We start from the raw sequence: 14,309 nt of genomic DNA, 5'->3' as shown, positions 1-14,309 counted from the left end.
GCCCCATGTTTGAAAAATGCATTCTCTTCCTGATGCCAGTGGCTCAAATCTAGACAGATCTGGCTCAGACCAAAAAAGATGAATGGGTTCCTGTCAATGTATTCTGTGCTTATCCCAAGCTATTTCACAGCCCTTAGAGCCACTGGTTCAGGCTGTCCACAGACCCCTTGCATTGACACACACTCAGTGAGGTTAGAAATGGGGTCTTTTTGCAAGTTTAAGAATTAGGGTAAAATTTTCAAAAGTGCTCAAGTGACACAGGAGCTGAAATCCCATTGACATCCAGTAAGACTGGCTCCTAAAGGCCTAAGGGCCTTTGAAAAAAAGAGGACTTTGGCTCCTAAGTCACATAACCACTTTTGGAAGTTTTACCCCACAGCCATTTTTCATTTATAGGAGATCAGAACAAACTTGCAACGTTCAAACTCTAAGTGACTGCACACGATCAGTGGTTCTACATCCATATTTATCCCTCTGCCTATAAAGCACCAATTACCACAGCACATGGGCTCTGTAAGAGACAAGACACATGGACAGCCATTATCACTACCTTATGCGATGGAACACTTTGCACTTGGAATCACACAGACATTTTTATTAGCTGATGGAAAAAATAGTTTTCAGTTTGAAAATATAATGGCCACTTCTGAAATCAGACATGCACCAGTCTGAATCCTGTACACCAGAGAAATACCATGGAACTAAAGACGGCCTCTTGGAGTACACACTGCGGGGTCAGAGTTAAGGTGGCACAGACATCCCTCACTCTGGCACTTCGGAGTGAGTGCTTAACCGTGCTTCCTTGGAGTTCCTCTTGATGTCACTAGAATTTGTCAATGGAATTAATTTGTACCATTCACATGCTTTTGTTCTTTGCATTGTTTCCCTGAAAACCAGTGTGGACTAACACCGACAGCCCAGAGGTGAATTCTAAGTGCCCAGAAATAGCCCTGTGAGACCCTTCATTATAGCAGAGCCAAGGTGCTACAAGCCTGAATGGGGCTTACCGTTGGTGAAGGCATTCACATAATACCTGTGGCCCTGGGGAGACATGTAGCTCTGCCAGCCGGGGGGCAGAGGGCAATTCAGAGAATCTTCTCCTGGCTGAGGAGTGACCTTCCTGGGTTTCTGCTGGGAAGAAGAAGAGAGTCCTGCTAAGCTGGCTTTGAGACAAGGCGAAGTGTAAACAGAGATGGATATGGAAAGTGAGCCCCCAATCTGGAGGTCTCGGGGAAGGAGTGAGACAGACAAACACATCTAATAAATGCCAGTACTACGCTCTGCCCATCCCCAGCCTGGAAAAGGTGCCCTGGATTCCAACAAGATTGTGAAGCGCCCCGAATCTCCTGGAGACGCTCCCTGGAGAGGCACAGAGTGCAAAGGTCTGCTGTGTGTCTTGTATCAACTGTTTATACTGATGCAACATGCTGTGCCGAGAATATGACTTTGGGAGAAGTCTGGGAGGTGGAGGCTTTCTGGGGAGGAGCAATGTGACCCACTGAACAGCAAGGTGCAAAGCAGCCAGTGAGTGGGCCAGGCTGTGAGAGGGAAAGTCCCTGCCTGGGTCACTAGGGTCTGTCTACACAGCAAATAAAAACCAGTGGTGGGCCCATCTCCCCACCCCAGCTCAGTGGAGACTGGGTACACTGGCAGGGGGATGGGGACACCCCAACATCAGCCCCCCGCCCTCTGCACAGCACACAGGCTGCTCCCAGGAGCAGGTTGGCATGGGGCAGCTCCAAGCAGGGGCATGGGGCAGGAGCAGCAGTGGCAACAGACAGCTGAAGAGCAGCGGCAGGGAGCAGGAGGGACAGGACTCCCCTGCTCTGGACGTGCCCTCTCAGGAAGGCATGCATTGGGCCGTTGCCCAGCCTGCCCACCCCCAAAGCTGGCCCTACTTGGCCTAGAAGGCCCTGAGTGGCAGCCCCTTGTAGCCCACTGATTGGCTGATACTAGGACTTAAACCAGGAAGTAACTGCTCCAGCCCCTGCTCGCAATAGACCCTAGACTCTGGCTTCCAGCCCTAGTTTGTCCTTGGCTTTGCTCTTCGATTGTTGCCTGCAAGCCTGACCCCGATCTCCTGGTGACCTGATCCTGCCAGACTCTGCATTTGCCCTCCAGCTGGTCTCAGACCCTGACCTGCCGGTACCTGACTCGGCCTGCCTCTGCTCCAACCACTAGATCTGACTGCCCTTGTCCCGGTTGTGCCAGCCAGCATGTCACATCAAGGCACTACTGAGGGCCAGTACCATAACCTAGATCACCAGGCATAACAACGCATGTAGAGGACTCAGCCCCATGCTATGGTGCATGGTGTTTAGGTGTTCCTGCCCAGGGATTGCTAACATCAGAGCTATGTGCCACTACACCTGTTCAGTCTCAAATCTGCATTCACACAAGGTTCAGGTTCCAAAGCCAAACACTCAAACTGGCAAAACTGAGGCTGCTAGGGGGCCATGCCCCCTCTGTTCAGCCCCCAGGCATCCAGAGACAGTCTTCAATTACATGTGATGAGAGCTCCACATTACTCACACCCTGTTCAAGGCCTGATTCACGCTCCAGGAAAGCCCTCTGGGTAGTGCCCAGTGAATGAGGTAGCTAAGGAATATTTATTTAATCCTTGCTCTTCAGTGACCTGCCTCACTGACCCTGCATCCTCCAGCCTGCAGAGATGCAAGCTCTGCTGCTGGGCCCCACATCTGATCTCATTCACAGGATGCCCCTCGAGGTCTTTGGATTTACTCTAGGTGCATTCTGGAATAACTGCAAAGAGACTTTAGCCCCAAATGAGGCACAGGCCCTTGGGCTCCTGTTTAATACCGTATGTGTCCCTGCCTCATTCACTGTTCCCTGTTGAACTTGGGCAGGAGTTAGGGTTGTCAATTTTGGTGGGATGGATTCCTGGAGGTTTCATCACACGACATAATCTTTAATTAAAGATTAATCTTTAATTCCTGGAGACTCCAGGTCAATCCTGGAGGGTTGGTAACCCTAACAGGGGTCCTAGGGAAATAGTATGTGGGCAAAAACTGTTGGAATGCATATACGCAAGTGGCCTGCTGCGAGTGCACCACAGGCTCAACCTCAGCAGTGCCTGGCGTGAGATGGAGTCACCTTCCTCCTGGGCATTCTTGGGACATCGATACTGGATTTATTTTGCTAGGTACTTATCTCTTCAAAAGAAAAGAAAAGACGCAGGTGCGAGGGGACAGACCAAACACAATGTGTCAAATGGAATTGGAGCAATTCTCTCCACCCAGGATGGGCTGCCAATGAGGCAGGAGTTCCACAGAGCCAGGTGAGCACAAGGCTTCTGCAAACTTCCTAAGGAGCCTCATTCAGGGAGCAGGCAGGGTTGCAGTGTTTGGTTACATATGATGTAACCGCCCCCCCACGCACACACATGCCCTGTGCCATTAGGTTACTGCACATGATGTAAAACTCAAACACAAGCACTCTTCAGGCCAAATTCCAACTCTCCCCCCCGTGGGCGCTTTGAACCAATTGAACCAAAAGGGCATAAACAATGTTTATAAGCCAAAATGCATTTGTTCCACTGACTTCATCCACAAAAACTGAACTGTTTTTGCTCAGACTTTAAACCTTTACTCTTCAGGCAGAGAGAGAGAGAGAGAGAGAGAGAGAGAGCGCCTGGGAAAAGCCAGACAGTCAGGGGAATATTTCACAAGTCTATAGGTGTCTGAAAGACTCTAAGCACTGGGCTCACTGAGGCAGCCTTACCCAGTGCTGCGCTGCACAGGACTAAGAACTAGTCAGAGGATTGCCATCTCCATGACTTTTTATGTCTCATTTGCTTCTGTCCATCAATATATTTGCAGTCAAAACAATTTGCAGTCTCACTCATCCTGCTGTAGATAGGAGACTGAAAAGCTTTGGCTTCCAGAGGCTTTTGATAGTCTCCTATCTATGGCAGCGTTGCTCCTTTCAGGCTTTTGAGCTGCCACTGGCAACATCGACCCCAACTCTACCCCACTGGGTACTCTATGCATCGACAGGGCTCTCTTCTTGTTTCCAGGCCAACTAACAACCCACAATCTTAGAGCTGAATTAATTTCATTTCCAATGGAAGAAAAGTTCAGTGTGAGATTAAAGAAATAAAACCACATTGTTGTTCGTAGTCTTGTTGTACCCATGTTGGTGCCAGCATATAAGACAGACAAGGTGGGTGAGGTCATAGCTTTTATTGGACCAACTCCTGCTGGTGACAGAGACAAGCTTTCAAGCTTACTAAGAGCTCTTCTTCAGGTCTGGGAAAGGTACTCTGGGCTGGTCTACTTTCAAAACTTACGTTGGCCCAGCTACATCTCTCAGGAGTGTGAAAAATCCATGCTTCCGAGAGACGTAGCTATGCCGACCTAACCCCCGATGTAGACAGAAGAATCCTTCCACCAACCTAGTCACTGGTGGATTAACTACAGCTACAGGAAAACACCTCCCATCGCTATGGTGAGTGTCTACACTGAAGTGGTACAATGCACAGCTCCAGCACTGTGGCTATGCCACTGTAGTGTTTTAAGTGTAGACCTAAGTCCAGGCCTGGGGGACAGGGGATCTGGGTCCTGTTTGTGACTCTGCCACTGATGTGCTGGGAATCATATCCCCTCTCTGGGCCACCTGTAATGGGGCCAGTACATCCAGCTGTCTTTTGGGATGCACTTGGAGAGCCATGGCTGCCAAGTGCTCAGCATTGTCATGGTCACTGTAATGTTGCTAGCCCGAAGCATTTGAAAAGCATCAGTCACGCCCCAAAACCATGAGATTTGAAAATAATAGCGGTGGGGTTTCTATTTGCCTGTGGATGTTGGACAGTTTAAAGTTTTCTCCACAACCATGAGGGCTGGAAACTTACTTTGCACTCAGACAAAAGCTGAGATTGTCAGGGGCTCCTGTGATTTCAGGAGCTGGGGCCTTCACTGAAACACCAAATAGCACAAGACTCAGGATAGAATGGAGAGAGTTGGCCACACTGCTGTGTACTGGGAGCAGTGTGGTGGCCAGGGTGGCTGGGCAGAGCTGGCATGGCTGTGCAGGAGCTGGTCAGGGTCTGGGGGCATTATACCGAAGTCTCATCTGGAAGACAGGAAGCCTGGATCTGATCTCCCCCCAGGGTAACTCCATGGGCCAGACAGCTGCTGGTCGAGGTCACTGTGAGCTGAACATATAGCAGAGGGCTCGGCAGCTCCAGCTGTGGTATTTGGAATGACGTGGAATTGCAGAGAAGTGACCGCTCCAGGCAGAAGGGCAGTAATGAGGCTGTGTGCACAGGTGGAGTGCTCAGCCAGGCTCCTCTCCAAGGGCACCTGCCATGCCACTGCACAGTTCTCTCTTCAAACGGCAGCCACGAGTCACTCTCACTGCAGCAGTGAAAGCCTCAGCCCTAGTCTCTATTCACAGTTCAGACTATCTGACAGGCGTCACCGCTCTCAGTCTGCCCTGATCAGCCTTATACCCTTGACAGAAGAGGAGAAAAGCCCGAATACTAAAGCAAGGCTAGGAAACCAAGAGGGCTCAGACCCAACCCCGACACATTCGGACAGGGCGGCTGGAAACCCTCCACGACCCCTGTGTGCTCCCACGGGAAGACAGACCCAGGCAGCAGTTCTGAAAGAACAGCTTTAAGCTCCCTCCTGCAGAGCTAGGCAAAGAGGAGCAATAGGAGTCACTTGTATCCCTAAACCCCTTGCTGTGACTGACAGGCAGCGGGGGCAGGAGGCGGCTCCCCGGTTCCCTTGCGAGCTGGAGTGCACGCTGGAGTTCTGAGGCGTGTGTGCTACGTTTACTGCAGACTAGAAATAAAAACCAAGACAATAAACCATTTCAGTCTGAATTAACCTAACAGTCAAGCACTCAAGAGAGCCCCAAGGGTCTCAGCCTCTTTTTTCCAGGCATTCTGGTCTCCTTTGGGCTGGCCCATCACTACCAGGAGTGACGCTTTGCAGGGTCAATCCAGACCAGTAGGGGTTTGTGTTCCCTGTAACCCTGGGTACTTCTATGCTGTGCAGCTTTGGCTCAGTGCCCTGATGCCAGCAGCCTGTTCACAGCACAACAGCCGCACCCTGGCTTCCACCAGCCTGGTTACTCCTCGCAGGGCGACACCACCAACAGCACTTCAGTCCCAAGTCTTCCCAAAACTGTCTCCTCTGCACTGCTCAGCCCCTCTCCCTGCAGCACTCATAAAACCTTCCCAAGTTCTCTGCTCCTTTCAAGAGATGGGACACAGCACCCACCTGGTAGTTTGGCTGAGGATCTTACCCTTCCATTTGATAAATTGCACTGAGATGGTTGTGTATAAAACAAGGTTTAGTTTATTACCAAAGAGCAGATGTTTCAGGGATACCGAGTAGAAGCAATTGGGATAGAAATGATTACAAACAAACAAAAGTAAAAATATGCTGATAAAACTCAACCCTAACTTAACAAAGTAAAGTAATTTTGCCACCACAGTTGTTCTTCCAGATGGCTGGCCAGGCCTTAGCCAGGGTCCAACACAGAGCCCAAAGCGCTGCCTTTCTTTGTCCCCTCAAGTGAAGGATGCCAAAATGCCTTTTTCTGTCTGCCTGTTATCCTCAAAGGTTATCTTTGTTTTCAAAGCCAGGCAGTCCTCCTGGGGGCGTCAGGGAGTTGACACCATGTAAATTTTTGCAGTCCCCTTCCCCACCCAAATAGTTAAGCAGCTGCCTCTGCAATTTGCTAATTTGATTACAGTATTTACCTTTTATGTAAATATACTTGTATATTCTCTCTTTGCTGAATTTACACTGGAGAGACAGCCATGCAGGTGGAACCACATTCATTTGTCCAGGGTGAGGTGACTTAAACCCTACGTGCCAACCAAATTTTAAGAACATATTTCCAGGGCATATTTATAATTTTTCACATATCACCTGTGCATGCACCACGCAATAATAACCAGCATGTCGCCAGTGTACACATGACACTTTCCACAATGCCTTCTAAACACAGATTATGACACCAGTGAGCTTGGGTTCGCTGAGCCGGTCAGGCCAGCTGAGGTTGACTGATAGCACCGGAAAGCCCTGGCCTTCAGGCATTGGGGTGCTCCTAAGGCCACATCTTGTGAACAAATGTGCTGGGGAAGTCCCAGTCCTGCCACATCACCAAGGTTTGAGGCTCCCCACAGTGGGGCCAGTTCTTGTGATATTTGATGTTTTCCTTAAAGCCCCAGCTCCTGGAGTCAGGTCACTACAAGAGAATCTTCCATTTTAAAACATTTATTTCTAAGCCCTGTGGTTGTGAAGAAAAGCTAGGAAACATGATCCAAGCAGGACCCAAAGGCTCAAAAGCCAGGAGGTGAATAAAAGCCCTCAACACTGATTATTCTGAAAATTCCCTATATTTTAATCCAGTATTAGGGGGCCTGACAGCTGATTTCTAGCCATTTGGGGTTAGTGATACTGTTCCCCGGCCTCTCGCAGCAGGCTGACGATTGATGACTATGGGACTATCCCGCAGGTCTGCTGAGTAGCCTGAGGGGCAGTGAAGGTCTCTGGCCATGGCTCACTAGCTTGGCTGGGGTGCAGTTAGCACAGCACTGGCCCTCCCTTTCCCATTAACTAGGGGCCAGTCAGTGACAAGACATCTGCTGTCCCCAAGCCCTCTCCACTCTGACCTGGAGTGTCACTGTAAATGGGGGATGGGTGTGCTCTGGAAAAGAAACAAGGAGCTACCAGTGCCGGTGGGCAGCAGGACAAACGTAATGAGCCCACGATGTTTCCACTTAGAAAAGCTCAGCTGCTGGACAGGAGGCACTGGCAGCACCAGGTTCTCGCCTATTGGGAGTTTCAGCAAACTCTTTGGCATAATTAATAGTGATGTTTCAAAGGAAATCAATGACACACCATTTGTCTGACAAGCCAGGATTTTTCTCCTAGAGGGAGGACTCCCACGTGGGCTCTGGGGTCGCGAGGCACCATTGTATCAGCTGTGCAAGGGGGCAGGGTGAGGGGCACTCTGCTGTGACACTCTCCTGATTGCAGCATGCACAGGTTTTGAAGCCGTCTAGCATTCAGCGGTTTGCACAATAAGAGCATCTCCACTTCAGGCAGCTCTGATAAGCAGCACATGGCTGGAGAGCCGATGACTAGATCTATGCAGACCGATCAGTGGCTGGAAGGTGGCATGTTCATGCACCGCTAGTGTCTGCTGGCTGCACACGTCATGGAGCCCGTCAAAAGTGCGGGAAATGCCAACGAGTTGCTTTTGAATGGATCTTAAAATACGAGGTACTGTGTGGCCACTAAAAATTAAAGGGGCTTTGGCACTGTGACATTACACCCCATATTCTTCATAGAAATACAGTTATGATATGAATATGACATAACTAAGATATACTTTATGTAAGCTATCACTGGAAAGGTTATGATTTACCGAATGTGATTATCCAATTTGCATGCATGTATCATTTCTGCACCTGAAGTTAGGAATATTGACTATGTAACCATTACAACTGTGTGTGTACTTGGGGAAACGGCCACCAGACAGTACACAGTCAGCCTTAATGGGCCATTAGAAAAAGACAATGAGTCTTTGAAGAAGTGGATCTCCCATCTGCCTGGAGTTCATTCCTGTGGACATTGCAAATAAACCTGGTTTCATAGTTGCTTTGACACTGCAAGGTCAGGTGATAAGATCATCTGGTACAAAATACCACCTTGGACATTGCTGGTACTTTTCCTCTATAGGGGGATGGGGATCAGACAAAGGTTTCCCGTCTTAGGTAAATCCTTTTTAAGGCTTGGAAGGGGGCTAAACTAGTCTCTCCTCCATTGCCTACCCAAGAAGAAAGACTGCTGAAAGTACCTGAGGGAAAAAAGGAACTAACCTCAGGGGAAAGGCAGAGGTGAGTCCAGACTGAGACAGGAGTCCAGTCTGTAAGAAGAAATAACTGGAACACTAAGCTACAGAAACTCTGCAACTTGCCTAAAATAACATTTAGGGTGAGAAATTACTTCTTGAAACTAGTCTCTTTAAGATCTTAAGCTTAGTATGTGTGTTTTGTTGTATTTGCTCAGTAATCTGCTTTGTTTTGTTTGCTATCCCTTATAATCACTTAAAACCTGCCTTTTATAGTTAATAAATCTGTTTTGTTTATTACTAAACCCAGTTTGTGCAATTTCTAATGGGCGGCAAGAAGTTGTGCATATTTCTTTTCACATTGAGGGAGAGGGTGAATTTTTATGAGCTTGAGCTGTACAGATCTTTCTATACAGCGCAAGACAGTATTATGTTGGGTTTATTCCCCAAAGGGGGTGTACACATGAGTGCTGGGTGCATCCTCTCACACAGAGCTAACTTCAGTCTGTGTCTGCAGCTGGGTGTGTCCCTACCTGTGTGTGTGCTGCAAGAGGCTGGAGAGCCAAATTCAGCAAAACAGGGAGAGGGAATCCAGGCTAGTGGAGCAGGAGAGGCTCATGAAACCCCAGTACATCAGGTGGCATCCCAGAAGGGGGATCTAACCCATCACAGCCACCAAGTCCCAGTTTGCCAAGCTTCCTAGGCAAAGCTTCCTTGCCCTCACTGTTGGTGCAGTGTGTTGTCACCCCCAGAGGTGGCTGCTGCCTTTTGGTGGCGCTCCACATAGTGAACTTAGCTGTTTGCTTTGCTCTGACCACTAGCTGTGGAGCCAGTTGACAAGCAGTATGCTCAGCTGACTCTCCTCCTAGGATCCCCTCGCCAGCCATGCTCATCTTCCCCAGCTCTCTCATTCATCACCACAGCCGCCACTCTGTGTTATATCTTCCAAACAAAAACCACCTATTCCTATCTAGAATGGTTTCCCAGCCATGACTCAGAGAGGGCTCCTCATCTCCACTTCCCATCTCCTCTTTCTATCAATCTTGGTTTTCAAATGCTGAGACGTCACTGTTCCTTCCTATGCTTGGCCTTGCTACAGTCTAGTGGCTGGAAGGACACTGCTGCTCATGAGCAGCCTGCAGGAGACAGGCTTCCAAACGGACTATGGTCAGCATGTCTTGTTTGACGTGAGCTGATTCCTGTTTTGGCAGATACTCCACTAGCTGGGCTCTGTTCTGTCAGGTTCACCGTTTCTGTAGCTGGAATCACATCCGCTGTGGGCTTCAGGCAGCCACAGCAAGAGCTCCCCCAGCTCCGGCTGACAAGGAATTATCCCCCCACACTGATTCTTAGGATCAGTGGAAGGCCTAGGAGAGAGTCTCCTTGCCCAGCCCCTCCCCCGGGATGCTCTGAATACATTTAGACTTCCAGCTGAGCCATGAGGAGCACTGCCAGGTACAGCCCAGGCTGTCTGAGTAGCTCTCCTCCTAGTTAAAGCCAACCCACCTCCACCCCTCACTTACCATTTGGGAGCTAGCGGCTCCCCAGCGTGAATCTTCTCCAAACTGGGGCTGGCCACAGCTCTGCACTGCTCAGGGGCCGAGCAGGGAAAGGACAAAGGACCTCGTTGTCAGATGAAGTCAGCTCATTGCCTGCTTGCTCTGGATGTGGAAAGCTTCCACGGCCTGGCTGAATCCCCAAGCAAGACTGGGGCCTGCTTCCAGGGCCCTGTGAAAAGCTCTGAGCACTGCTTTATTCTTGGCTGAGAATCCAAAGGATTCATTCGAGACTGCCCAGATGCAAAGCTTCTGGGAGTCTGAGAGCAGCTGTGCTGGTGGTACAGCACAATGGCCACATCTGTGCCACTGACCAGTTGCTTTCCTTGCACAGGCCAAGCGAACAAGTGCTGCTTTGTCAGTCGCTATGACCTTCTGGGTCCCCTCCGGTCCTGCTGGGGATCTGTCTCAGCCCAGGCCCTTGTACAATGCCTTGCCTGATGGAAAGTAACATTGCAAAAGAAAAGAGCCCGCTGGAGCAGCTCTGCCTTCCCTGCTGCCAGGCTGGGGTAAGTGCTGTGTGCTATCGGGGTGACAGCTCTGCTTCCAGACCCCGCACTAGATCAGGGATTCCTTGTTCTGGGCACTTTGCAGACACGCCCCTCTCACTCTGAATAGAGACAGAGAGGAAGGATCACTGTCACCAGCACAGAGAGAGAGTAAGTGACCGAGCAGCCTTCCTCCCATCTCATGAGAAGGGAAGTTAAGAAAGTGCTGCTAGAAATGCTCCCCCCTGGCTGCTCCTTCACAAGGCAACAGCATCTCGGCCTTTCCCCTGCTTCACTGAGAGCAACTGGCATATCCGTTAAAATTCAGTCAAGCTCTCATTCCTGAGGGTGTCATAGAATCACAGAAGATTAGAGTTGGAAGAGACCTCAGGAGGTCATCTAGTCCAACCACCTGCTCAAAGCAGGACCATCCCCAACTAAATCATCCCAGCCAGGGCTTTGTCAAGCCTGACCTTAAAAATCTCTAAGGAAGGAGATTCTACCACCTCCCTAGGTAACGCATTCCAATGCTTCACCACCCTCCTAGTGAAACTTTTTCCTAATATCCAACCTACACCTCCCACACTGCAACGTGAGACCATTACTCCTTGTTCTGTCAGCTGTCACCACGGAGAACAGCCTAGCTCCATCCTCTTTGGAACCCCCCTTCGGGTAGTTGAAGGATGCTATCAAATACCCCTTCACTCTTCTCTTCTGCAGACTAAATAACCCCAGTTCCCTCAGCCTCTCCTCATAAGTCATGTGCCCCAGCTCCCTAATCATTTTCGTTGCCCTCCACTGGACTCTCTCCAATTTGTCCACATTCTTTCTGTAGTGGGGGGCCGCAAACTGGATGCCATACTCCAGGTGTGGCCTCATCAGTGCCGAATAGAGGGGAACGATCACGTCCCTCGATCTGCTGGCAATGCTCCTACTGATGCAGCCCAATATGCCGTTAGCCTTCTTGGTAACAAGGACACACCGTTGACTCATATCCAGCTTCTCATCCACTGTAATCCACAGGTCCTTTTCTGCAGAACTGCTGCTTAGCCAGTCAGTCCCCAGCCTTAGCCAGTCAGTCCCCAGCCTGTAGCGGTACATAGGATTCTTCAGTCCTTAGTGCAGGACTCTGCACTTGTCCTTGTTGAACCTCATCAGATTTCTTTTGGCCCGATCCTCCAATTTGTCTGGGACACTCTGGACCCTATCCCTACCCTCCAGCGTATCTACCTCTCCCCCCCCATTTTAGTGTCATCCACAAACTTGCTGAGGGTGCAATCCACACCATCCTCCAGATTATTAATGACGATGTTGAACAAAACCGCCCCAGAGGCCTTGGTGGCAGGAACATCCCCCGAAAGGCAAAACCACCTGTGCTGCCAGCCAGAGACTGCAGGCTGGCAAGCAGCTTCCCAGTGCCATTCCACTGTGCGTGGCGCTGACAGCTGCATTCCACTGCCAGGCCTTGGAGTGGGACACCTCACCCTGCCCCGCCTTCTGTTGGGATAGTGCCAAATGATTATGAATTGCTGTCACTGATATGGACAAATGTGGCAAGTGTGAGTTTGGTATGGCTTGGATGTCTGAAGTTGCTAGAGGATTCTGGGAGCAGAATTCTCTTAGCATTAGATGAATGATCTGGAAAACTACCGGAGGTGCTGAAACTGCATTAGAATGGTTAATAACAGCTCAATGGGCATGTGTGTTTTAACCCCAAACTTTCGAATATATCTGCAGAGAACCCGCTCACAAAGTAAAGACCACCGAAGATGATGCAATCAGTGCTTGGTTCTGACATGGGTCAAAATGACCCTTTTTGGATAACCTCATACTAAGAGTTTAAGTGAATGATTTATGAGAGGGTAAACTATGGATGAGCTTTGGTCTGTGTGTCCGCTTTGCAATCCCTTCCAAAATTATGAAGAAAACCAGTAATAAACGCCTATGAGGCATATTTCTGGAACATCCTGACTCCTTTGAAAACAAAAAGGTATATAAGTGCTAAGAAAAGTAAATGAGTCAGATGAATTCCCCAATTAACATCTGAAGAGGTTTGAGGTTGTGAGACGGAAGTCGTCGGGGTAACCGACACCCCGCCTTGAGGGACCTTTGCGAGATCTTAGAACCAGAGGTCATCGGAGTAACCAAGACTCTGATTTGAGGGACCCTTGACAGACCAAGTACCTGAGAGGGGAAAGAAGAGAAGAGAAAAAGTCTCCATCTAGAACTGGTAGATATACCTGCTTTGTTTGCCAATCAGGATACTGTTACTGTTACTGAGGATTTATGCTTGGGGAGTTAAGGCTTATAGAAAAAGATGTGTACTATGTAACCATAACTGCTTGTGTGATTCTCTCTCAAATAAATTACAGTGCATTAAGCATATTGGCTTCCGAATTCTCACTGGTACCGTTAACACCTGCCCAGCTGTGGGCCATTAAAAGATCCATTTCAACACCTGTGTGTCTCAGACAGGTCCAGCAAACCTTGTGCTGTGGGATCCCAAAGCACCCTCTCACACCTCAGCCAGAACAAGTCCATGGATGGACAAGGCTGTGGGCAGCAGGGAGCCACAAAACAAAACTGAGCAGCACACCAAGAAGAACTAGTTCTACGGGGATAAGGAATCCCAGTGTAATCTCAGATGTTCCATCTCTGGCGAGGAGTGGAGCTGAAAAGCAGATGGCTCCTCTTGCCAAAGCAGTTTGGCAGCCTGCAGGAAGTAGTGCAAGATGCAGTTGTTCCCTTAATTTGACCCAGTACCTGCAGTGCGATCTGCCTCACAGCTGGTGGGGATGGAAGGACTGCAAGGGGCTTGGCCTGCTGCAGTATGTTAGCAGCAGGGAGTCTTAATCCCTGTAATACACCCCTAGACATCACAAGGCTGGATACAGTACGAATACACGCACAGTCTGCTACAGACCTTGAGGCCTCCTGCTGTGCAGTTCAGGGCCCACACAAGCAAGGCTTGGCTGTTCCTCTCTGCACTGCATTGGAGCTTGAACCCCTCACCCAACAGTCCCTGTGCTGCTGCTGCCACCGGTCACAAAGCAATGCTCGTATTCTCTATGCTGCCTGCCTGGGAGTTTCTGCAATAGTCTCAGTTCCGTGTTCACTCCACCCAGTGGCCTGTGGGGCCCATTCCCAGCACGGAGGAGCCACCGTGCAGACTGGTGACGGGCAGAGCTGCATGTGGCACTCTGTACCTCAACGCAGCACCCTGGAACCCCCATATTCTCCACTGTCACATAATTAAATGTTTTGTTACTTTTGTACAAAGTATGCCTTGCAAGGAATCATTCTGAAAGTCTTGATCTGTTGAACATTAATATTCTGTTGGATTGTATGTGCTATCATTGTATGGGAAGTTACAAAGTTTTTGCTCTATGTGTGTTACTGAAATAAGTTATGAAGTTGGGAACACCCACAA

At 49.5% G+C, this 14,309-nt stretch overlaps 1 protein-coding gene across 2 annotated transcripts in view; it reads right to left on the bottom strand.

The window, feature by feature from the left end:
• The window catches only part of GAS7 (growth arrest specific 7), a 216,901-nt gene that overhangs the window by 111,408 nt on the left and 91,184 nt on the right, over window positions 1-14,309 (bottom strand). The window contains exon 2 of one of the 2 annotated variants that reach the window (XM_077833933.1): window positions 1,008-1,131. In XM_077833933.1, the coding sequence (XP_077690059.1) occupies window positions 1,008-1,131 (124 nt within the window). The remainder of the gene's footprint in view (window positions 1-1,007; window positions 1,132-14,309) is intronic. The other variant, XM_077833934.1, reaches the window with a different exon arrangement.

The sequence above is a fragment of the Eretmochelys imbricata genome, chromosome 14 (genome assembly GCF_965152235.1).
Source record: "Eretmochelys imbricata isolate rEreImb1 chromosome 14, rEreImb1.hap1, whole genome shotgun sequence".
Taxonomy (NCBI): domain Eukaryota; kingdom Metazoa; phylum Chordata; order Testudines; family Cheloniidae; genus Eretmochelys; species Eretmochelys imbricata.
Note: the sequence above shows the minus strand (reverse complement) of the source record. Positions and strands in the feature narration are given on the sequence as shown.